Source organism: Anas platyrhynchos, chromosome 8, assembly GCF_047663525.1.
Source record: "Anas platyrhynchos isolate ZD024472 breed Pekin duck chromosome 8, IASCAAS_PekinDuck_T2T, whole genome shotgun sequence".
Lineage (NCBI taxonomy): Eukaryota > Metazoa > Chordata > Aves > Anseriformes > Anatidae > Anas > Anas platyrhynchos.
Genome location: NC_092594.1, coordinates 9,930,240 through 9,954,646, shown reverse-complemented (window position 1 = coordinate 9,954,646; position 24,407 = coordinate 9,930,240). Strand labels below are relative to the sequence as shown.

The following is a 24,407-nucleotide window of genomic DNA, read 5'->3' as shown; positions in this document are numbered from 1 at the left end:
CCTTTAAACTGTTTAAATATTTTAAAAGGAGCAATACACACTTACTGTGTGGCCACAGATGCTGAAGTTGCAGGACAGTGTAAATCAATTGCAAATAGGTGGAACTCTCTATGGGAAGCAACTCAGGCATGCAAAGAGCTTGGTGAAATGTGTGGAGTTGTTTAGTATTGACATAGAGCACTATTGGAGAGAGAAAAATACCTTAATGGCAGTCCAGTATGTATTTAAGTAACGTGAAGAATCCAATTGTATTTTTTGTGTAGAATAATAACTCTAGATGAGAAAATGTTTAAGATAATGCTAACATGCTCTGACACAGATAAACAACTAGTGTGACTTGTAAATTGTTATCTGTGTGCAGGCATTCTCCTTTGGGAATGTTATGCATTTATATATATGCTACGGAGAAGGAAAATGCTCACATTAGGAAATTGTGCAAGGTGGCAACTGTGAGTTTACCATTAAAACTAAGATTTCTCTGGTAAATGTGCCTACCGAGTTGACTTTCTCTAGGACTAGCATATAGCACCAAGTAGCTGCTGTTTTTATTTTTTTTTTTTAGTTCCTGTCTCATCAGTACTTAATAGTTGCGCAATTATTGTCAGACTTTTGTTTGGTCACAGGGCATAGCTGAAGGCTTTAAAATAATACTAATCTATCCTAAAGCTGCTGTTGCTGGTCATTGGGCATTGTCAAGTTGCGTTGAGATTTCAGCCATGATAAGGATGGATGTATTGAAAAGTCAAAGGACTAATTGCAATTACTTAAAAGAATATCAGTAGTTCAGTGTCCCTTTAGGAAATTACAAACCTGTTCTTTTGAACTACTAAAGAAAAACCTAAACACTATCAGTTTTCGTTTCAGGTATGTTAATTTGGTGGTAGTTTTTCTTGACAGAATAGTCATCGCTTAAGCAAAAAGCTGATTTATTTGTCAAACATTCATTTCATGAGCTATTTGAAAAGCTGTCAAAGTTGAAACCAGCTATGCTGCAACTATGAAGACTGGTAGTAAATACTAGAGGTTTTCTAAATAATTTGAGAGACCAGTTTTTACCTTTTTTTTTTAAAAAAAAATAAATAATCTTGATGCTCCTGCCATTGCTGGAAAAATTGAAATACTAATAGTTCAGTGAATATGCTTTTTGAGTTCTACATTTTAGAGATTGACTCTTCTCTCACTGCATGCTTCCCTTTAAAACTAAGCACAGAAGTAGTTACTTTTACATGGTCATAAGCTATGCAGCAAATCACCATCTCTAATAACTGAATGGAGAAGTACCCGCTGTTGCCAGAAGTTAGGTATGTAGTAAGCCTTTTCTCTAATGTTTTTGTAGTCTGACTTCTTGAAGACTTAGAAACCTCTGCAAGGGGAGGTGAGGGTTGCAAGGCCAGCTGGAACAAGAGCCAGCTGGTTGGAATCAACAGGGACTTTTACATCCCAGGAGGACTCAATATCATTGTCATACTTCTGCTGTACAATGATCTGGTTCTGAACCAGGTCTCACTTGAAAGGCAGACCTGACCCTTATCAGAAACCTGTTGGACATAAAAGATAGAAATAACACAGTGTATTGGGCCTCATTGCAAATGATTTGATCCTCCAAAACAAAGTTTGTTTTATGCTCTTCTTATCCCAGAGGTGCAGAAAATAGCAGCCTTTGCTTTTAACACCCAGGATTGAAGGAGACAAATGTCACAACCCTGGCACCACAATAGGATGTCTCATTGTAAACTCAATTATTCCAAAATTGAAGATTCAAAAAAAATCATTTTTTGTCCATAAAGAATAATGTGGTCTGATGTAACTGAACAGCTATTCAGTTTCTCTAAAATGATCTCCAGCATACTCTTTTTGTAAAGTAGTATAGATGTAAGGAGGAGGAAGTTGAATGCCCCCAAGTCCCATCTTTATCTGAGATCTCTAAGAGCTTTTCTCCAGGCAAGACTCACATTAAATGTATATATGTTTTACCTTATGCTGGGATTGTCTGACTATTCTGCCTAGCTAAGGTCCAGCAAAATGTGAAGCACATTAGCGGAATGAAAAGAATGAGGTGCCTGTGGAGAAAAGGCTCTTGGATCAGTGCAAACCCAGGTCATTGACTTAGCAGTTCTCAAGCTTAGTAATAAATATTGGATTTGTCTACAGATGTCATCACTGAAAAGTGGAGAAAAAGCCAGATTTTTCTATCCCCTAAAATATCCTACAGAAACATTTGGTGGCATTTAAAAAGGAAAACATTATGCTATGCCAGAAACAAGTTTTACTTTTTAATATTTCTTTGAATTGCATGATAGTGATTATCAAAAGATGTTTGTGGTGTGAAAATGTGGGTTCTTTTTGCTTAATTTTTTTTCCTCAAGATAATCATGTTGAAACTTGTGGTCCTTACTACATTAAAAATAAAATTATAAAGCAGTTTAGGGAGACAAGCTTTTGTTTACACTGCCACAGATGGCTGGAATAAATTAGTGGTCTCACTAAAGAACAGTTCATTTTAGTTTAAAATGCATTTGGACACTTATCAAAGCTCACATGGTGGCCATTTTGTTATTTATTCATCTATTTGTGCTTTACAATTCCATGCCCAAAGGCTGTCTGAGTAAGGTCAGGGTTTTCCCCCTAACAGAATTAAAAAATACGTATATCTTATGCTTAAGAACATTAGTACTCCTGTACTGTGCCATACCCTGGGTTATCCTGTGTAGCTACCCTTTCTGAAGAGCACTGCCCAATTGTAATAGAGCAGATTAGTAAAGCAAAATCATTAATGTGAATGTTTTAAGCTGGACACTTTTTGTTAAATTGATAAGAAAAATGCATAAAGTTGTAATTGTATGTCCCCCAATATCAAAATATTGCTATTTAGGAGAGGTAGTGGAAGCAAGACTTCTCAAACTAACTTTTGAATGCCAATCCCAATGGATTGGATTAGGATGAAGGAGGGCGAAGGGTGACAGAGTTGGTCTATGAATCTTAGACTTTTCAGAAAACAGTACAGTAAAACTTTTGCCTCTCACACTCCAGCTTCACATAGTAGATGCACTTGTTTCTTCCTTGACACAGTAGAGTGAAGATGTGCAGCAGATGTCTTCAGGGTTGATGAACCTGACAGTGGAATCAGTGGAGCTCTTTCTTTCAACTTTACGCTAATAGTGATTTAGAAGCAATCAAACTCACATCTGAGTTGCTGTAGGGAGTCTTCAGAGGAAGCCTGTCATCTTCATGGCATTTCGTTAATTTAATTTCTCTTGGACCATTTGCATATGGGATATATCATCTTTAGACTGTTGAACATGGAAGTTGACAAGCCAGACAGAGTAGAAGCAAATAACCAAGGTGTAAATCCGTGCACTGTCATAGATGCTCAAAGAAAGTATAAGACAGCAACTTGGGCTCACTACAGGCTTTCTGAAATCCCATGAATTTGAGAGACAAACCCCCTAAAGTGTGATGAGCAATCTGAGTTGCTAAATCAGGCATACAGGTGTTGGTAGATGTTAGCTATGAGACTAACCATCACTCTTCATGTGCAATGAGATGAGACTGGGCCTGCAGTAAAAATCATGTGTGATTAAAGACAGTACAGTGGTTGTAAGTTACCAGCTGCACAGCAAATTATAGTCTGGAATGTCCTGTCTTTCTAACACTTGAACTGATGTGAATTAGGGGCATTTTTGAGGAAAAAGTGGGAAGTTACTTGTATGATATGTCAGTACACGGAGACCTCTAGGCTCACTAATAGATCACTGCCAGAATTTGAATGCTGAACTTTCAGAGCTACAGTTTAGCCTTTAAACTCACAGATTAACTACTGCAGTGGCTGGAGGAGGAACCTCTTGTTTTAGATTGCAGGCTGTGTTCCTGGAACCATTTGAGTTTGAAGGGCATGGCCTTGCTTGCTACTGACTGCTCTGCCCTCCCAGCAAGACAGCCATTCCCCACACCAGGAGGTTGCTGCTGTGGTGGCAGTGACTGCCTGAGGGCTTTCTGAGAAAGTCCAGGTGCAATTATTTCTTTGGCATGTGTGCAACTTTTACTTGAAGAGCACAAGGAACAAAAGGTTTATGGCAATTTTCAAAAGCCTATAACTCAACCAGGCATCAACAGCATTTCATGCCAGAAGTGAAAGTTAGGTCTTCAGCACCTATGCTCTTTCTGACGCATTCAAAGCCCTGCTGGGGGAGGGGAAGGGGAAAACAGTCTTAGCACTCCAGGGAAAAGCCTGAGCTATATTAGGCTGTGTAACATTTCTCAAAATTTCTTATAACTTCTGCTTTAGGAAAGTGGGAATACTTCTATTCTGATGGATGTTGTGCACACCTCCATTTTTTGCTCATTATTTCCTGAAACAAAGTTTAGCTGTATAGATGCTCAGTGCTGATCAGAGCATTATTTGCCACAGTTGTGAATCCAGAGGCCACAAGAGTGATCCAAGGGAAGGCCAACCTTCTGGAGCTGCTGGGTGGAGCTGACACAGTCTGCCTGCCTGCCATGGCTTACAGATAGGCCAGGAGAAATGTGTTAGGCAGGTGTATGGATACATCTCCGAATCCATTTCTCTGACCCGTACTTACTGGCAAATAACCCCTGCTTTATTTGGAGGGGAAAAAGCTACTTCTATGGCATTTTGAATGTTCAACAGGGCAGCGATCTTACAGGTGTCAGGTTTGCTTGACTTGGTAGGTAACGTGGGAGTAACGGAGGACTTATAACCTGCAGAGCTAAAGAGAAAATGGCTGTGATATCTTCCCAAAGAAGTGGAGGCATCTCAAAATGGTGTTATTTATAACAGCTGAAAACCTGGCAGGGCATAGGATAACTAGAGTCCAGTGGCTGCTGCTAGCCTCTTCTAATATAGCTGTGTATTTAGAACAAATGTATGCAAACATGAGCTGTAAACAGGTGGACACAAAGCAGTGTATTTCCTATATCTGAAAATATTCCTTATGAAAAGTGACTCGGGCTTAATACACTTGTATAGCCCATATACTGCTGTAGGTCAGGAACAAACACTCTGAGGAAGCAAGCTAGCACCAGAGACCACTGAGCCACTCGGCAAAGTTGATATTAATGAAATGTTACAAGTAAGTGCTCAACAATGCAGGGAATGCTGCTTCTGATTTTCTTGCCAAGAGTTTAACTGCTTTGCATGGGTGATTGTAATCAGCAAGAATTGTTACATGATAGTGCTGGAAGAGACTTGAGGAAAGAGCTCTCACTTGAGACACAAAAGACCACAACCTTATTTTTCCACATCTTACGAGGCAAACAGTCTCCACTGGGCATCTCAAAAATGCTCATTTATGGAGATAGAAATATAATTAGGAAAAAAAAGTTCCATGCTCTTCTGAGAGAGGCGTTCTCTCAAGGGACCTGAAAGAAAGAGGAAAGGCAAAGCTGTTTTCTATTGCACCCAAAGGGACATGAGTGTCAAAGCTACTTACACCTTTTCAGTCTTCTTTTTTTATAAAGCAAATAAGAATGGGAAACTCTTTAAAAAAAAAAAATAAATCCTTTTCATACTATAATAAAGAAGGGTAGGTTTGAAAGCTAACTGGATAAAATGAGTACTGTAGAAAAGCATGCTGAGGGCCAGATCCGTAATTCTCTTTGGAGAAGGGAGAGAGAAAAATCAAGAAATTGCTTGACCCGCGAATAAGAAAATCAAAGACTGGATGTAATTGAAACTCCCGTATTCTTGTGAAATGGAGAGAAAAGCTCTGAAGCACTTTTGGGGATCATAGGTAGGGCTACCTGAAAGTGCTGTCTAGAGACTGATGCTGTGATCTGCTGAGTGTTTTTGTTTTCCCGAAGGGAGAACACTTGCTTTTGCTGTCTTAAGGTAGCAGAGAAGACAGGAAGACAGACTTCTATGTATATATGTTGCAATGGGAATGTTCATTTCAAAGATACGGTAAATATTGTCTTTGTGGTGTTAAACAACCACTCTCTGAGAGAGAGGAGAGCGCGGAGAGCGCAGCACCCGGCTGCTGGCCTTTGGGGCGCTCCCTCTGGCGGGGGAGCAGGGGGGGGCTGAGGGAAGGTTGAGGCTCCCCCGAGGAGCTTCGGGGACACCCCGGGCCGGGGCTAGGGCTTCCCCTCTGCCCGCTCCGTGACCCCTCGGGGCGGCCCCGGCCCCGGCCCGGTCCCGGCGGGGGGCGCCCGCCCACTGGGGCGTTGCAGGCCGGGCTGGCGGCTCCGCCTCCTCCCGCGCTCCGCTCCGCTCCACTCCGGGACTGCGGGGAGCCGGGGGAAGGCGGTGGCGGTGCGGACACCATGGCTCGGGTGCTGAGCCGGGACCCGGTGGACATTGAGGTACCCAAGCGTCCCGCCGGGACGTGCGGCTGGCGGGGAGGGGGCTCAGCCCGGCGGCGTTGCCCGGCAAAGTTTTGGCTGCGGCGGCCGGGGGCTCCGCTCCGCCGTGCCCCGAGGGCAGCCCCGGCACCGGGCAGCCTCGGCCCTTGTCCGGGGGCGGTGTCCGTCCCCCCCACCCCCCCGGGAGCCGCTTGGGGCTGCGAGAGGCTCCCGGGCGTCGCCCCGGAGAGGGGCGTGTGGGGGCGGTGTCTCCCCTCCTCCTCGCCGCCCCCGGGCCTCCCTTCCCCTCCCCACCCCTCCCCTCCAGCTTGGCCGAGCCCCTTGTCCCCGGGACGGGGTCAGCCCCAGCCCCGCCGCCCGGGCAGGGTCCCAGCGGGGCGGAGCAGCTCGGGGGATGCTGAGGAGGCTTCGGGGGGGCCCCAGCGGGGCGCAGGGGGCGGCCTCGGCTTCGTCCCCCGGCAGCGCCCTCGCTGCCAGCGCCCCCGGCCCTGGGGCTTTGGTCCACGCTCAGCGGTGCCCGCTGTCACCTTGCGCTGTGCCGCTGCCACGGCCCGGCTCTGAGTTTCAGTGGCTTTGGGGAGCCCAGGAGGGCCAAGTGGCAGTGCACCGACTCATCTGGAGGTTTCTTTCCAGCCCGACACAACTTTTTTAGCCGTGGCATGCCGCGCAGGGGGAAGTGGCAGGTCTGGGGGAGCAGCTCGCCGTGGGAGCGGCACACGCAGCGGCAGGGTGACTCCTGCCAGCAGCTCTTGTGCCGTGTCCCAGCCGAGCTGCTCCTCAAACCGTGCCCCATGTCCAGAATTGCCTTACAGACACTGAGAAAACTGAACCGCGGAACGGGCCGGAAGAGCAAACTTGTCCGAGTCCTCCTGGAAGTGAGGGAGGCACTGTGGCAGGGAATGGGTGCTGACTGCTCTGGGTTCAGGGTTTTCAGGGCGGCAGATCTGGGATTTTTCTTTAAGTGTTGAAGATCATTTTTTTATTGCAAAAGTTTGATTTCAACAGTAAAGGCTTTTGAGTACTTCTCTCATTTTTTTTTTTTTTTTTTTTTTTTTTTTTTTTTTTTTTAATTTATTAACACACACTATTTCCTGGAGTATTGTTTTGCATTTGTAGGTGAGTGTGACTCATCCAAAGGCAAATATGGTGTTGTGGGGCCACGTGTCAGTAGTAGTAGCAGCACTATGTGATAGGGAAGGTGGATTTTGAAACAGCCTAGTGTTTGTGTTGCTCTCAGGCTGCAAATGCAAACTTTCCTCAGTATGGTCCTGTGTCACTTTTGTTTGCGATGTTCATTGAAATTAGCAAGAAAATAAAGGCAGGCTACTTCTAACCAAACATATTGTCGTTTCCCCGTCTGTTTGACTAAATTTAGTCACTGTATGATTTGTCTCCCAGATGAATATATCAATAATTACTGATAGTCTAATTGCAACTCCCCCTGCCCTCCCCCATTTGACTTCTTTTGGGGAAAAAAGAATGTAGTGTATTTTCCATCAAAATGTATTTTATTTTTATATTTGAAGTAGGGAAAGTGTATATTAGCTAAGCCTATATCACTGTAGAGAAATAACTTTCATAAAATCCTCTGTTCGGTTTTTATACTTCAGCCAAGAAAGTGACCAAAACATTCAAGTTATGCTCCTAGGGCTCACATTGATGCACTTCCCTGCTCGACAACCAGATTTCTAAGAATATTTATCTCAACGGTTGGCCTCTCACACAACATAGTTCATATAATTAAAAGATTAAATGTGACCTTTGGAGTGCTGATTCTGCTTTATAATTCATTTAGATAGCTAATGCCATATGAAAAACTGATGTCATTGGTTAAAGAGGAGCCAAGAATCTGTGCTAGGAGCTGCTAAAATCACAGCCAGTTCTCAAGTTTAAAAAAAAAAAAAAAATCCAGGAAGTTGTCCCCAAGGAATCTCATCTGCCGTGGTTGGCTTAGCCATAGCACTGTCTTACTAAAGAGATGAAAAAAAAAAATCACACAGATGCTATTGTTCTAAAAGTCTACTTCTGCATTGTGGGGAACTAGGAGCTTTTGTGATTAAATATAAGGTCTTTTCCAGGAAATGTTAGTTGAAACAAAAACAGTGAACAGACATACTCACAAAACCGTAATGCTTTTTTTTTTTTTTGTTGGTATTTGTAAATACTCCAGATATTATTTACCAACCTCATACATACACCTCTTTCAAGAATACTCTGGGAAAGAAATCCTTTTTTTTTTTTTTTTTTTTTTATATTAATCAGTTTCTTTAATATGAATGTATGTAAACCATTCATAATTATTTCTCTTGGAAACTTTAGGGTTTTTTAAAGAATTAATGTGTCAGATCAAGTACTCAAGAATTAATGAATCGCTAAACTGTGAAATGTTGAATAGAATCTTAATTCATTTGAATCTTAATTTGGTTTCTTGAGTTCATGCAAGATGATGCAACTGTGTATGTTCTCCTGACTGCATTCCCATCAAAGTCCAGAACCGTCAAAATAACTAGCATTTTGAGATGAGTCCCAGATATTTCAGAGCAGAGTGCATAGCAACATCCCCCTAGGTAATAACCACCTGCTCTGCTTGTGTGGCTAGCAGGCCCCGGTGTCTCTGTGGTCCCTTTGGTCCTCTCATCTGGTGATGGTTGGGTGCTGGATACCTTCCTACATCTTTGTCAACTGCTGCACAGACAAAGTAAGGAGGACTGCCAGCCTCCCTCAGAGAGGGCTGCTTTTCATCAGAGTAGAAATAACTTTGCCACGCTGTCATCAAAAACCTAGAACACCAGCAGTAAAATTAACAAATTTTCAAACAAAAAGTGCTATAGAATTCACCCATGTAGCTTTATTTGGTTTTATGTTCGAGCTGACGTTTGCTGTAATTCTTGCTTCAATGACCACCACCTTCTCTGTGGTGGTATAGTCTGTAGGCACAAATGAGTTGTTGCTCATTATGGACAAAAGCTGTAGAAAACACATCAGCTTTGGGGTGAAAGGGATGGTTTCTTCAGGGCCAGACCATGTCTGGTGGGTGCTGACCTTAGGAAGGACACAGGCAGCTTCAGGACTTCCAGAGCGCACTGGAGGCATATTCGTGTAGGTTTTAGTTTGGCCAGCAGCAAGGTGAAGGCCACTGATGGAGGTGGAACGAGGCTCTGGCCTGTTTGGGCCTGTTGCTGGAGGCAGCACACCTCAGTTCCAGGGCTGCAGACAGTCCAGGGATGGGAACACCAGGGAATAAGACTTTATTCAAGCAGTGTGGCTACTGTATGATGTAAACATAGCAAACTTAACAGCAGTAAAGGTTCTTTCTCTGGGATATTTACCTTAGCGAGTGCTGGAAAGCATGGACTATGAGGGCAAGTTTCTCTTGTCAGGTTCATTCTTCTCCCAGTACAAATGAACTGAGTGAAAAACCTGCATGTAGCAAATGTGTGAAGGTACAGCTGAGAGCCAAGCCTGGTGTCCTGGATGGTAGGGCCAGGACAGAAAAATATAGTTTCTGTTTGTTTGTTTAAGAAAATAGGAAACCTCCAGTAAGATAAGGAATCCTACTAGTCAACATGTCTCTGAAAACTATTAGCAAAAGTTTATGTGAATAAATAGGTGAAGCTAGCTTTCTTTCATCTAGGCCAAACTTTAATTTAAAAAGCCCCAACTGCTACAGTTTCTCTCTGTTAGATACCCACTATTTGAAGCTCCATAATGAAGTTCTAATGTGCAGAATTATTTTTTTAAGTAAATGCTTTGTAGCTGGGTATAAGAGATCGGATGGCAGTCCCAGCCTTATAGCTCTGTATGCTTAGGGTCATTTGATGAGTGTTCAGTGAGGAAACAACTTCCCAGTTCACTTCAGAGAAATTGATCAAACAAAAGTGCTCTTCTATGGTTTTAGTGGTTTTGTTGTAGTAACCTCTTAGCTGAGTGCAACAGTAATTACAGCATGATTACTATGTACTCATAGGAGATTGTAGACCATGGTTACAATGTCAGTCTTGGAGAAATGAACAAGATCAGCTCTCAAGGTTAAAACCTGGTCTGGTAAGTAGGATGGAAAGTACTCTGTATGAGATTTGTCTTTTCATGTTGTATGTTCAAATCCTGTTGAGTTGTGTAAGGTCTTGTCTCCACTGCATAGAGTCTGCTAAATTTTAGCACTGAAATTCAGTCAAGCTCTCCAAAGTAATGATATTAAAATGAAAAACAAAACAAAACTCTCATGCTTTTCGGTTTTATTTGGCCTTTGAATTTTAATGTTACTCTTGAAATAAATTTTCCTTTCCCATTTTTTTTTTTTTTTAATTTACTCTTTGTAAGAAGATCATAAGATAGTCCTTGAAAGGGAGACCTGCTGCTCTCACCCTTGCTCATGGCTGAGATTGATGGGAAATGCCAGCTATTACAATACTTTTGACAGTTGTCGCTGCAGCGATCAGTTCTGAAAACAAAAAGAAACTGAAATTAATTTTCCCTTTTGTTAAGTGAAAAGGCTTCTTGATGACTTTGCTGTAGACTGGACTTGAATGTTATTCTTTCCAGTGTTTATTTTAACCATGTCCAGCTGTTGCATCATCTAAGCTAGAAGATCAAAGACCACTATGTGTTGGTGAGGGGCTCTGAGATGTGTGGGGCAGGATTTTGCCTGTCACATGCCAGGACTGTGGTTTTCTGTCTACCCATGCCAGGGTACAGTTTTCACAGCAGGGCAGAACTTGTGTAGTTTTTGGTGAAGCTCGGAGGTGTGGCTGTGCCTAGCAGAATGGGATTTGCTTGGACCAAGGGTGCGCAGCTGCCTTTGTCCTGCAAGCTGGTACATGTGTCTGGTGCAATTGGTGTTAGTGAAAGGCAGGTTCTGCTTCATTTCCAATGTACGTGTCAATCTACTGTCCATCCTATCCTATGCCACTTTGTCCATGTCAATAAAATGACACATGAAGCGCAAACATAGCTGGCACCAATTTGAGGACAGGCTTCTACTTAAAATGTTGAGGAAAGCTGGAATTGTTGGTGACTGCAGACAAGCCGGGTTGGTTGTGCCCCGTGTGTTCTGGCTTTGCTAGCCCTTTGGCAGCACAGGGTTCACATCAAAACCTGCTTTCTCTCCCTCCCTGGTTGCCTGGCAACCTCCCTCCTCTTATTAGCATATGATTTCTATTCCTTTTTTATTTCATCAGTACAGTGTTACACACGCTGCTCCCTGCCCTGTGCCATCGCCTTTGTGAAGAGCAGGATTTGTGCCTTTATATGAGACTTCAGCAAGTATGTGATTTGGCAAGGAAATCAAACATTTGGGATTAGGAAACCTTTGGCTGTAAATGTCTTATCAGAGGCTCAGAGAGTGGCATTTGTGTGGGCATGCTATTCAGATTCCTTTAATTTTCACTTGCTATCATTTGTATACGAAGGGCGGAATTCTTGCAGATCAGCACGGTGTAAATCTCTGGCGTCCTTACGCATGGAGAGCATCAGTTTGCAAAATGACAACAGAGATCGGCTGTGCAGATCTTGGTGGGCGTTTTTGTTGTCTTGGTCTGTATGCAGCTCAAATGTGATGCCATAATTAAAAATGTAAATAAATAAATGTCAGATATACAGGTCAGTTTGGAGCTGGGGAAGAAAGAAGTTAAAGGAGTAATTGGAAGAAATAAACTAAATTGTCTGGTTTTCTTTTAATATTGTTTTTTATGAAATAAGAAAAATAGTTTGCATTAGAATTGTCCAGGTGGTTCAGACTGGGTCTTAAGCTTTACTTTAAATTCCCTTTCTTCTGCTCATGGACTGGCACAGCTATAGCAAATGCCTACATCATTTTTGCTGTTGCAGATAACAAAGAACATAAGATTCAAGTGGGCAATTTTCTTTAAATATTGGGAAAAAATGCCACCACCACCAAAAAACAGAACAGACTCTGAGGCTGAAATGCCAAAGCAAGTATCTTTTGTGACTGTTTAGGTCATGATATGTATAGGACTCCTTTTCTTGGAGTTATCCTAATGATAAGCTATTAGGCAGTTAGGTTCTCAGCCCAGATTTACACTGTAGGGATCAACTGTGTTTTCCTTGCAAGAAGGAGGAATGCAAGAGTCTTTGTGGTGTAGTTCTGATACACAGAAATCCCTGACTAACCATTCAAGACTGCTTTACAACATAGTGGGGGTTTATTCCCATGGAAATGCCATCACCTGGATGAATAGCTTGTCTATATCAAGCCAATAGGTATTTGTGAAGGGTTTAGGGTAAATGAAGGGTCTGTATTAAACAGTGATAGGTGTTAGTCAAAGGCAGGAGGAGCTTTAACTCCCTCAGGTGTCGCCGTATCCCTGGTGCAGCGAGGGCACTGGATGCTCACCATGTCTTGTAGCTGAGGAGTTGGAAACCGTAAGTGGGAAGTGCTTGGGTAGCATGGCTCGGGCTGGGGACAGGAAGGAGCACTTCCAGGCCTGTGATGTGTAGTTTCAGAACAAACAGAGCAAACCATGCATTTTTTCATGCTGTGGACCAGATTGGGCGATTTCACTTCTGCCCTCTGTCATAATACTTTGACTGTTTTGTGAAACATCTGGTCTCTTATCATAGCCAGAAATGCCTGACTAAGTCAATGTGGAATTTTGAGTATTTTTAAGTCTTGCAGAAATTTCATGATTTGAAATTAGGTTAAGCCTGCTTATGAAAGTATTTTGTTTTTTAAAAATGTTACCAGTATTTACACACATAGCTTGAGAAAGCTTTATTAATATGATAAATATTAATATATGTGATAGGGTTTTGTAAATTTAAGGTGATAAACACAATGAAGTCCTTGAAATACCAAGCCTTTCATCTCTGCTCAAGTCAAGGTTCAATTTTACTTCCAGTGTGACATTTGCTGCCTGAAGTGTTACAAGTGACTTGACCTTAAAATTGCGTTTCTTTTAGTTCATTGAAATGGTTGGCCTTTCCAGTTCAACTTGACACCAGCACTGTGAATGGGAGAAGGCAGACATGCTTGACTGTGACTTCATCTGAAAGCTAATTAAAAGAATATCTGGATGTTGAATCTAAATATTTCCATTTAGATGGGATGGTAGTCATCAGTTAAAGGCTATCATGGTGCATTCCAACATTTTCATTTCAGGTTAAAAAAACAATTATATGCATAATTAAAGAGAGAACTGTCCAGGCAGCCAAACTGTCTGATTGACGCACATCTTGCTAGTGTGTGTGGGTTTTAAAAGATATACTTGTGCACACCACTTTGAAAATGTGGAAATGAAGTGTAAAAACTGAAAGCTGCTTTGATAGTTTTATTTTAGTTAATCTTTTCTTCCTAATGATGTTCTTCTTTCAAGTATTAGTCATATGAGCAGTGTCGTTTGCTTTGTATTTCTTATGGAGATTGGACTCCACCATTTCTGGATAGATAGGTTGTTGTGGTGCCTAATACATTACTGTGCACTTTTCCTTGGTTCTGTCTTGTGATTTTGTTAGGTGTGCTCTCAGGCCTTACTTAAATTGAGTCTTCTGTTGAAATGAACTTTCCTGGTCAGTGTTTTGGTCACTCCGACGCCTGACCAACATGGAGAGGAAGCAGCAGGCTGATGTGCAGGAGGTGCACCTCAGAAACCTGGGCTGCTTTTTCAAGGACAGGGATGTTCGGTTGTGCTGCCTGCTCTGCACGGGGCTCTTTTCCAGCCATGAGAGGGGCCCTCATGCTGCTCAGTCACATCTCTGTGAGCTGATTAAGGAGTGATGTTGTTGTGCTCTGAAGGGAGCATTTTGCAGCCTTGAGGTGAAAGGACAGAAGCCAGGACATGTCCTTGTGGGTGAGAAGAAATGGTCTGATAAATAAGTAGAGGGATCTAGAGGGAAGGAGAAATAAAATAGACTCTAATTCACAAGACTGCAAGCAAGCTATTGGGGGAATTTAACAATTGCAGCAGTTTCCTTTGCAGCCTTTGCACCGTTAGCATCTATGCTAGTATCTAGCTTATTATAAAATGCTTGTTTTTGCCTTGATTCTGAAGGACATTATGTGAAACCCAGTTCTATTCTGCTCTTAACAATAAGCCAGCTACCCTCCCATCCAGGCATGTCTAGCATCCATGCAAAACTCCAGAATGCGTGTGTAAAAGTGGGTAGAAGTGTTAGAATAGGTTATTAAAAATGTAGACCCATAATGTGAGTAAAGAAGATTGGAAGTATAAAAAGAGGTTTTACACCTGGAAGTTATTATAGTTATTTAGATTGAACGAGAATAATAACCAATTGTTTTCTAAGATGTATGACACATTTATGAAAAACCTTGAAGGATAAATGGATCTTTTTAGTATGCTACTTCCACAAAGGACTCTATGAATAAAATAATAGTGAGAGAACTCTCAGTGGATGCTGAATACTGCTAATTGATGAAATTATTACTTATTACGCTGCAACTGAACTCTGCTTAGAAACACTATTTTCAGTATGATTTTTTGAAAATGACAGCTGAAATGTAAGAGGCTTTGTATTGAAAATGAATAGTGATAATTTCTTGATATCTTTGAAATGAAGGATATTTCAATGACAGTAAAAACTGAGAAAAGTGATTTTTTTTTTTAAGTGCTCAGATCATGGAATATTGCTGTGGAAATGAAATGAACTTTTCCGAAATCAATAACATAGATTTAATATGGATTTATGAGGCATTTAAAAATTCTTAGTATTCTTATTTATTATAAAGCAGTCAATTATTTGTGTCAGCAGTTTTCATATTATGTCACATGTTAAGGTTAGAAATGAGTTTTGTGAGATAGGGTGTAGCCGTTCTGTTTAGGAAAACTCTAATTGTAAATTAAATCAGCATTGAAGAAGCACTCCATCACTTACTGCTTAGGGCAAAAACGGGATTGAGTAACAAATTTGCCTTTGATTTAGTACTGATGCACTTTAAGCGGGCTGGCCTTTCTTGGTGTGTCATTTTAGGTCTATGTACTAGCTCTAAAGGAATGTTATTTGTAACTGCTGTGAGGATCTGTGCGTTGTGTATGGAGTAGTAGTTTGGAATATATCTGCAAATGAAGGGACCACCTGATTTCAGCCTTAACAACTCTGTTCATCAGTTTTAGAGGCATTCCTTCCTCCCTGTTAATATCATTGGTCTTCAGAGTCTGAGGGACAAAATAAGCCTGTGCAGATTCACTCAAACTTACACATGTGCATGTTAATGAGGAACATTTTGAGACAGGAGCTTAGAGGTGGTTCCCAGACTTAGTCATTCTCCTTCTGTTTTAAAACCATGTTTGATATCGCCTTCTTCCAATTCCAATTGAAAATTCAAAATTTTAAAGATTTTAGTAAGCATACATAGTTTTCCAAAACAGTTGGAAGTGAGAGTGACAAAAGAGATGGGAGTAAAAAAAAATCAAACAAGATAACCACAAGAGTAGCTGGTCCAGAACACTGGTGATAAAAATGCAGAACAAGAAAAAAAATCTCCTCAAAAAAAACTACAGTTTGAGTAAAATGTCATCATTTTGATGTGGTAGCAGTAACCAATATTAGTGATTGCTGAAGGACCAACTTGGGAGGGTATGATCAGAAGTAGTTTTTCAGAAGGCTGTAGAGTATTTGATCTTTCTTGAATAAAGCAGAGTATCTTGCATGCTGCCAAATCTTGGCACCAGGTGAGGAAATAAGGCTTAGGAGCCCAAAGAAAAGCACAAAACCAAAAGTAGCTCACTTTCAACTCCCAGAATCATTTTTTTGTGTGCACTTAGTCAATGAACCCTTAATGAAGAATAAGCAACAGTGAGAGCAGGGTCAAAGCTCCCTTAGTGCTGGAGCAGTGTTCTAGTCAGACCTGCTCTCTGCTTTGCATTTGTAATCACAGCTGCACAGCTAATCAGCTAAGCCTCATCCAGGTTTGTCTTCCAGCCTGGTCAGTGGAAGGCAGGAACATGGGATTGGAGGCCTCCTCTTTGTATGCACAAAGTTATGAGAAAATCAGTAGTTTCACAGTCAGTTTTGTGTTTTACCATTGTATCAAACAGTTGCTACTGATTTTTTTTGTTAAGAACTTTGCTCATTAGTCACATAGATAACCTTCCTTGTTGCTTCTTAGTGTTATAACAGATTTAAAAAGTCAGTAAAGATACAGGTGGCATGTTCTTGGAATAAATACAAAAATTCATCACGTGTTTTTCAAGCAGTGAATGTACTAGATCTTTGGGGTATATATTGTCACTGACATCCTTGCATTGCAGGTTCATTCATTGGACTTTGAAAATCACCTTTAACAAAGTTTTCAGAACATTGCTTTGCTCAGCCAAAATTAGTTCTGCTGTTTTTGCCAATGATTAAACTTAAAGCAGTAATAACTTTAATGCTAATTTCACTCCTATGATCAAAAGTCAGTAGAGCATTCACTTCTCATTAGCTGACATGTCTCCAATGCAAGTTTGTTTTTTTGGTTAAGCAAACAAACACCTATAATTGCACAAAAGTGGAGGTTTTGTCTGAGGCATTCAATTGTTAGGATACAAAGGCTTTTTTTTTTTTTTTCTGTTTTGGCACTAAGTTTATTTACAAAGGCAAACAAGTTTGTATTCTTTCAGTTTGTCATCTTGCAGAAAAATAGAAGTGGGTTGAAAATATGTGTATGATGATCCTTTTTACATAGCTCTAAAATGAGGTCCATATAAGTGATCATTTACAAATCTTGTTTGGTAAGAGAGCAATTGCACAATTTGATGCGCAAGTGGCATAGATAAATATGATGGTGAGGAAAAAACAAACTTCTGTTATACCTTTGACGTAAATGTAAATATTTTCTGAAGCTTTAAATTTTGAGCTGTAACTTGTGTGTGTTCAATTTCATGTATCATGGAGACTATACATATATCTGCTTTTAAAGTAACAGCAGTGAAGAAGCTGATGCTGGCTGTGACATGAGCTGCTCTGCTTTTTTGCACTTAGTCAATAAGATGGTTGATTAAAAATCATGCAGTTTGAGAGAAAAAAATATATATTTGAATGTTAAATATAGGTGTAGAAGGATAACTGCACCAAAATTTAAACCCTTCCATTTTTCCAAGGCAGTAAATACCACCCCCTTTTCCCCTCCAGTCAGTAAAATGAATACAGAATACCAAATTCACATTTGAGTAAATCCATGAAAGCCATGCTCAGGTATGCCTTCTCTGAGTTTGGTATGGTAAACAACACGCTACATTGAAGGCTATTTGGGTTATAGTCTGAAAATGTGGTCTCATCACAGGGCAAAGTGTTCCTGGAGAAACCTCAGAGTGGAGAACTTAGCTTGTGGTACAGTGGAGCCGAGCCCACTACAAGCTTTGTAGCTCTTAATGTATACTTGCTTATGTTGAACATATGAGTAACTTGCTGAATGCTGGAGTGCTACCTGGACACTTTACTCACCCTCAGTGCTTAAAAGTTTTCACTTTAGTTTTCCCTGTGAGGGTCAAGGCATCTCTGCAGAGATGAGTTATGTCAAGGCAGTCGCATGCTGAGTTTCCAGCAGAGTAATTTACCACCCAGAGCTCTTCTAATAGAGAACAGTGTTTGTTATCTATGGTAAGCAAGTAACAATTATGTTTCCCATTTTAATAAACCTTTTAGATTGTGCAGCAATACCTAGCATAAATGCAGTGCTGTGGTAGAGGAATCAAGGTCTTAATCCAAAAGTTAACATCTTGTAAACAAAATTAGGTAAACCGTGCCTATGGCTGTATAATTTTGCTTCTTTGTTAATCAGTAAAGAATTAACTTTTTTTATATAACAAAGTGCGTGAGGTATACAGGTTTATGTTAATATAGGCATTTTCATAAGCAAGACTTCTAAGTTATCAAAGTGATTTAGAAAACTACTCAATTTAAGAGACAGCATTTATATAATGTAGAGACACTCGAGGACCATGAGAATCTAGCAATAAAAATGTTGTGGAAACGCTGCTTTCTAAATATCTAATGCTGGGTTTGGGACTAAACCTCTAGGATAACAGTAAGCTCTGATGTTATTTCAGGCTAAAGAGTAGTTTTACTCTCATTAAATTCTAGAAGCTGTGTAAGGGAAGCAAAATGCCAGAAATGTATTTATTCTGATACAGAAGCAGGCTGTTACATGGGGAAGTCTAAAACCACTCAGAAGAGTAAAGATGAAAATGTTGCACTTAAGTGCTATGTTAAAACCAGTGAGCCATCAGTGCACAGCAAGAGTGTGCTTACCCTGCTGATCTGCTTCTGGCCGTCCAGTTCTTGCTCTTTTGTCTTTGAGCTTGTGCAGCTCAAAGAAGCTTTGTGATTCAGAGCTGGAACTTCTCCCAGGTGTGGCTGAACTCCCCCTACCACCACACTCAACAGGGTTCAGCATCAGCCTCCAGTCTATTGATTTCTCAGCCTCTCTGGCTCACAGGACTGCTGCTTTGCTGGCTTCTTTCCTAGTTGCAGGCTGCCTGTCCATCCAGAGAAGTGGAGCCCCATCTTCTAACTCTCTGGACCTTGAGGACTCTTTATTTGATGATACCATTATAATGCAAATCGTTGATTCTTGGGCATGGACAGAGAGGAGGGTTACCTGAGGAGTTTAGCCTCACTTGCTGGGATAGGAAAGGATTGCACATTGCCACACTTTAATGTATCATACTATAAATGAGATCACAGTCAGTGCATGCCTTTGCCCATACGTGCAACTGTTGGCGTTAGAAGAAAACATGTCCAGTAATATAATAAATAAATAAAAATCCTGGGGGATTTCCTGGGTCAGTTCCATGCTGTCTAGGATAATTTTTTATTCAAGATTTGTGATTATCTGAAGGCTGACCACGCTGTTCTGATGTAGTTTGTGGTGATTTGCTATTTCAGCTAGCTTTCTCTGACCTTCATCACAATTAAATCAGGTCTGAATGCTGTGAAAGTGCATTTTTTCTCATTTTTGAAATTTTTGGATGACATACTGAGATATGTTATAAAAACAGGTTACATAAATTGCTTGTAAAGTTTTCCTCATTTGTTCAGGCTTTCAGCAAGGAAATACACATTCAACACAAGTATCAGTTTGAGGTGTCTTATGGTACATAATTGTAGGATAGAGACATTCACAACATTTTCCGACATTCTTTCAATAATGAAAGATAACACAGAGCTAGCTTCTAGAAAGCATGACACTATGACTACTTATTTTTTTTAAATCTTGATTATCTTTTAATATTTTGGATATTTTTTAGGACTAGAACTTCATGCTTATTTGGTAGTGGATCTTCCACTTGTAACTGCTAAGGATGTATGAAGATGCATGATGTTTGAAGAGCTGCATCTAACTGTTAGTGTTCCATGCAGCTTTCCAAAAGGCCTGGCAGATGAGAAAAATAAAATGTAAACTAGGCAAAGCAAAATGAAATATTAATGGACAGAGTTCATCACTTAGTCATCTTCTTCTTAACTGACACAATTCTTAAACAATACTCATTATTCTGGGTCATCCAGTCTCATGGAAACTCAAGTTACAAGTATTTGTTCTTTGTTCTTTGACTGACTAACACTTAATAAAATCAGTTTCACATTCAGATATACAAGAAAATAACAGGAAAAACTCCAGGTACTTGTTTCTGTCAGTGAATCAGCACTTGCAAAGCTCTGAAATTAATTGTTTAGTATGCTCATTACTCTTAGAAAAAATAAATATGTTCTCATTATGCTCACTTGGTGAACATATGTACCTTGCAATACATTTAATGTTACTTGCTGTGAGGGAGATTACAACTCTTTTTAAGGAAATTGGGTAGATTAATGGAATGGGGTGGGTTAAATTGCTCTCCACATGCATTCCCTAGCATGCCTAGCCTACTCCTGAATTTTAATTGATATGTATATAGCAGTTTAGCTAAGGATGCTCTGTGAAGCAACTGGAGTAAAACAGGATATCTATGTATTACAGGGGCTGAACTCAGTAAATGTGTTGTATGCTAAAACAAACCAAACAACACATGGGACCACATTTATACTCATAGTCATAATCTGTATGAGAACAGTTGCATTTTCAGCAACTTCATTATGGCTGTATGTATATTGATCTGTGGTGAACCTCAGCAGGGGTTTTGGGTCTGTTACTAAGAATCTTCCCAACAAATTAGAGAAAGTGGGCAGAATCTGTGAAAAGAACAACTTTGTCTTGTCAGTAAGTATATGCAGTTTCAGTACTGCAACCTGTGACAGAGCCTGCAGAGGGTCTTTCTGATCCTTATTCTCTTTGCTACTGGTAGCTCAAAGGTAGGAGGATCACTAAGGACTAAAAGCTATTGGTGCAACTCATTGGTTTCAGGGGGAGTTCTTCCAGAGGCAGAGTAATCTTCTGTGTTCAATTTTTAACCAGACTTCCTGTTATAAATGAGAGCTAAGGTCCAAGTAACTAGGACAGCTTGCTAGGGTAGTTAATTTGAAAAAAAAAAATGCTGAAGATGTCAAAGTTAAGCTCTTTAAAGGAAGTTCTTTAAACTTAAGTTCTTTAAACTTTCAAAACTGGGAATAACTCCACATATTTTGCAGACCGTGCTAAGCTCCCAGGGCTTCTTTAAGACTGCCTTGAAGGTAGTAACAGTCCCATCAACGATGTAAATTGTACTTCTGTTTTTCTTAACACCATTGTCTGAATTTCACCCATTGAAGAGGCTAAAAGCCTGGGACATGGATTTTAGAAGATGGAAGAGTCCCACGTGAATCATGCTTATCATTGATGTGTTAACTTGAAAGAAACATGAAGGATGTTTTGCTGTAGTGCACTACGGTGGTGTAAGAAGAAGTGTGCCTCAGAATCAGAGGTGGCATCATTCTGTGGAAAACTGCAATCTACTCCAAAAGCAAAAGGAAAAAAAAAAAGGCAATATTATGATAGTTACCAGGATGTTGTCTTAAGACAGTGTAGAAAGGAGATTCTGCCTGCCTATGGCTATACAGTGTTTGTTCATGGCAGAGCTCAGTATCTTCTCAGTTCTGTTGTTCAAACTTCGAGTATGTCTTATTACCTGTGAAAATGTATGCTTAAACTGGGCCTCCTTATTCTCTCATTAATCCTTGCTTTCTCTCTTTTTTTAACCCCTTTTCCCCATTCTTCAGATAGGAAGTTCAGTGAAAACGTAGGAAAATGTTGCTTTTTTTTTTTTTTTTTTAACTCTAGTGCCATACCAGAACAATGTCCTTGGGAAGACAACCCCCCTTCCCTGCCCTGCCCCTTGTTGGTGTTGATATGTGACTAATAAATATACTGCTTCCATAACTTTATGTTGTATTTCGTTGAATGTGTATTTAATTAAATATCAAAGTTAATTGCAATAGCTTCTTAAGATTTCAACTAAAATGATGGCTTTATGAGATGGGAGTAAAATGGGTGTGATGGTTTTAAATGAAATTAATGCAGTTCCCTATACCAGAAATTTATGCAGGATTACTGCAGAGCACATATGAAACCTGTCTTGGTTTACCTGAAAATGCTGCATCAGAAACAGGACTCCCAGCTACAGAATGTGTTCCTATAGGCAGTCTGAATGACTGCCTTGAAATCACTTGGAGTAATACTAAAGTCTTGATAAATTACTCACTGCAATATAACATGTTGGTTTAAAAAGTTCTATAGCCTTGTCATTAATAGATGATAGCAAAGATTAGATCCAATATTTTTTGTGTAGTCTTCTTAATCGTAGCCTCTCAAGTAGAATCTGAGCAGTAAACATCTACAGCTTACAGCAAGTTTATTCTGAGGAGCCACGTTGGCGTAGATCAACAAAACCATTTATCACTAAATTCTCAAAATTTAAAACTGTAGCTATCATTTAAACCTGTCACTCATTCTCCATGTACACTAGATATGACTAGTTTATAACACTTTAATATACTTGCAACCTAAATTAATATATATTATCCGTAACAAATACATTCTCTTCTATAAAAAAATGTATTAGGAAATGAAACAATTCTTTTATATTTTTTATCTTATAATCTCTGTCTTGTAAAAGACATGAAATAAATAATTGACGTGGATTATTATTAAAGGAATTTCTTAAGGTGTTGGATTTTGAAGGAGTCATCTGCAATATATATTGAGTTGTATTCTGTAGAGTCAGATCACTTTTGCTTTCTTCCTGAAGTCTTCTAACTCATCCATGGAAATAAAGAACAAGCATACAACACTTTGCTGGTGCCCATAGTCATTGCTGTTGTTCAAAGCTGCTCATTTAACTCTACTATGCACGGTGTACAGCGGTGCCAAAAGTGTGTATGCAACACAAAGAGAGTTTATTTCCAAGTATTTACAGCTCTGTTTCTTTCTGCATCAGTACAGTACCTAAATAGATTTCTACAAAAATGCAGCGGTATTATGTTCAGATTAGCAGCCATTAATGCTAATGGATTTATACCTACTTTGTTTTTAATGTAATAAATATAACAATTTATGCAAACACTAAATATATAATTCATAGATTCTCAATTACTATTCAAACAGCATCTTAATGTGAAGTCCAGACTTCACAGCACTCTGAAAAGTGATGCACTGTATGCCACCACTTCCATTTGGGAGCTTGAGTATTGCCCTTTCAACATCTGGAGAGATCAAACAATGGCCCATCTGGCAAAACCAAGAATTTGTGTAGCAGAATAAGCATGGGATTGGGACAATCGAGATCACAGATGCCCAAATAATAATCCTCACCAATGAGTTCTCCCCCTGTTTAGATGGCCACTGTGTTTGGAAGATCAGGGGTCTCAGATTTCCTTTATTGCACGTCCAGTGTGTTTTATTTTTGTTTAGCTAGGTGCATATATTAAGTGCTGGTTTCAACAGTCCCTTTAGGATGCTCTTCTCAGTAATTTTCTATCTATTAGCTGACCTACCCGAATGCATTTGTTAAATGTGCTAAATATCTGACTAGCTATGAGCTGCAGAAAGCCAACCAGAGAACTGAAATGAATAGGAAAAGAACGTCCTCACTAGTGTTCCTTTCTGAAAGAAAAGACCGCAAAGCAATTTACATAACTTTGTCATTCAGGCAGTTAATTCCTGAGAGATTTTTAAACATCAGGGGCCTCCAGCTAGAACGGCCACCTAGGTCAAGAATCCAAGATTTAGGAAGGTAGAATATCATTTAGCTAGTGGGAATATAAGCAATTTTTATATTGTATATGCAATTTAGTATGTTCTTAATAGTGTGCCAGTTCATTTCAGATTTAATTCTGGGACATACTGGACTATGTAGTCCTCTTGGATTTCTGCAACTGTTGCACTTGGAACTATACTCCTGTTGCAGAATTCCAACAGGAGCAAACATATGGGGATTCTTCCGTCCTTGGCTTGCCCCACCATTTGTTCCACGTTTTTAACCAACTGGTGCTGTACCCAGTGGAGTACATCTGTTACGGTTTATTACTAGAAATTTGCAATTCATTTCAGAGCTTGCTAAAATAATTATAATATTCATGGCCAAGAGTACTGCATTAAGCAATTACAAAGGATAGGCAAAATCTCACTGAGGTATGTGTGATTCTGGTCCTACTGTCCAGTTTGGGTGATTTGGGCACTCACCGACCTCTTAACAATGAGTCAGATGCACTCTGACAACTGAGTTTGATCAGCTTGAGAAATCAATGTAGCAACTGAGATGCTGTAAGTGACATCCCTTATGTGAATGTCCCTGCTCTGTTTTAATTAAGAATTAAACAAATTAGCATAAAACACCACTGAGTGCAGTTGGTTGCCACATCTTGCCTGAGGTATTCAGCTGGGGAACAGTCAGAAACGGAGCAGAGCCTTTACTGCTGAAATTGCAGAGGTGCATCTTTTTACACCCTCTAACACTTTCTGAAAGTCAACAGCATGTTGGCTGCAAAGTAGTCGATTACCTCTTTGAATGCTGTACCCCTCCGTTTTCTTTCTGTGTGCTTTGGATGAGATGGGAATTACTAGATTGGACTATGCTATCTGCAGTTGGAGTTTTCAAGTAGGTGAGATTTCTCTTACACTTTGTGATTGCCGATCAGTTCAGAGTGAGCACTAGTTGATAAGAACGTGACCCTTTAAAAATAAAGTCTCCATAAACATCAACACAAAATCATACAGTGGG

At 40.3% G+C, this 24,407-nt stretch overlaps 1 protein-coding gene across 2 annotated transcripts in view; it reads left to right on the top strand.

The window, feature by feature from the left end:
• The window catches only part of DPYD (dihydropyrimidine dehydrogenase), a 353,894-nt gene that overhangs the window by 7,207 nt on the left and 322,280 nt on the right, over window positions 1–24,407 (top strand). Inside the window, exon 1 of one of the 2 annotated variants that reach the window (XM_038182863.2) lies at window positions 6,068–6,321. The exons of the other annotated variant lie outside the window; for it this stretch is intronic. Within the exon in view, the coding sequence (XP_038038791.2) occupies window positions 6,283–6,321 (39 nt within the window). The 5' untranslated portion in view covers window positions 6,068–6,282. Of the gene's footprint in view, window positions 1–6,067; window positions 6,322–24,407 lie in introns of those variants that run through there. 2 annotated transcript variants of the gene reach the window in all.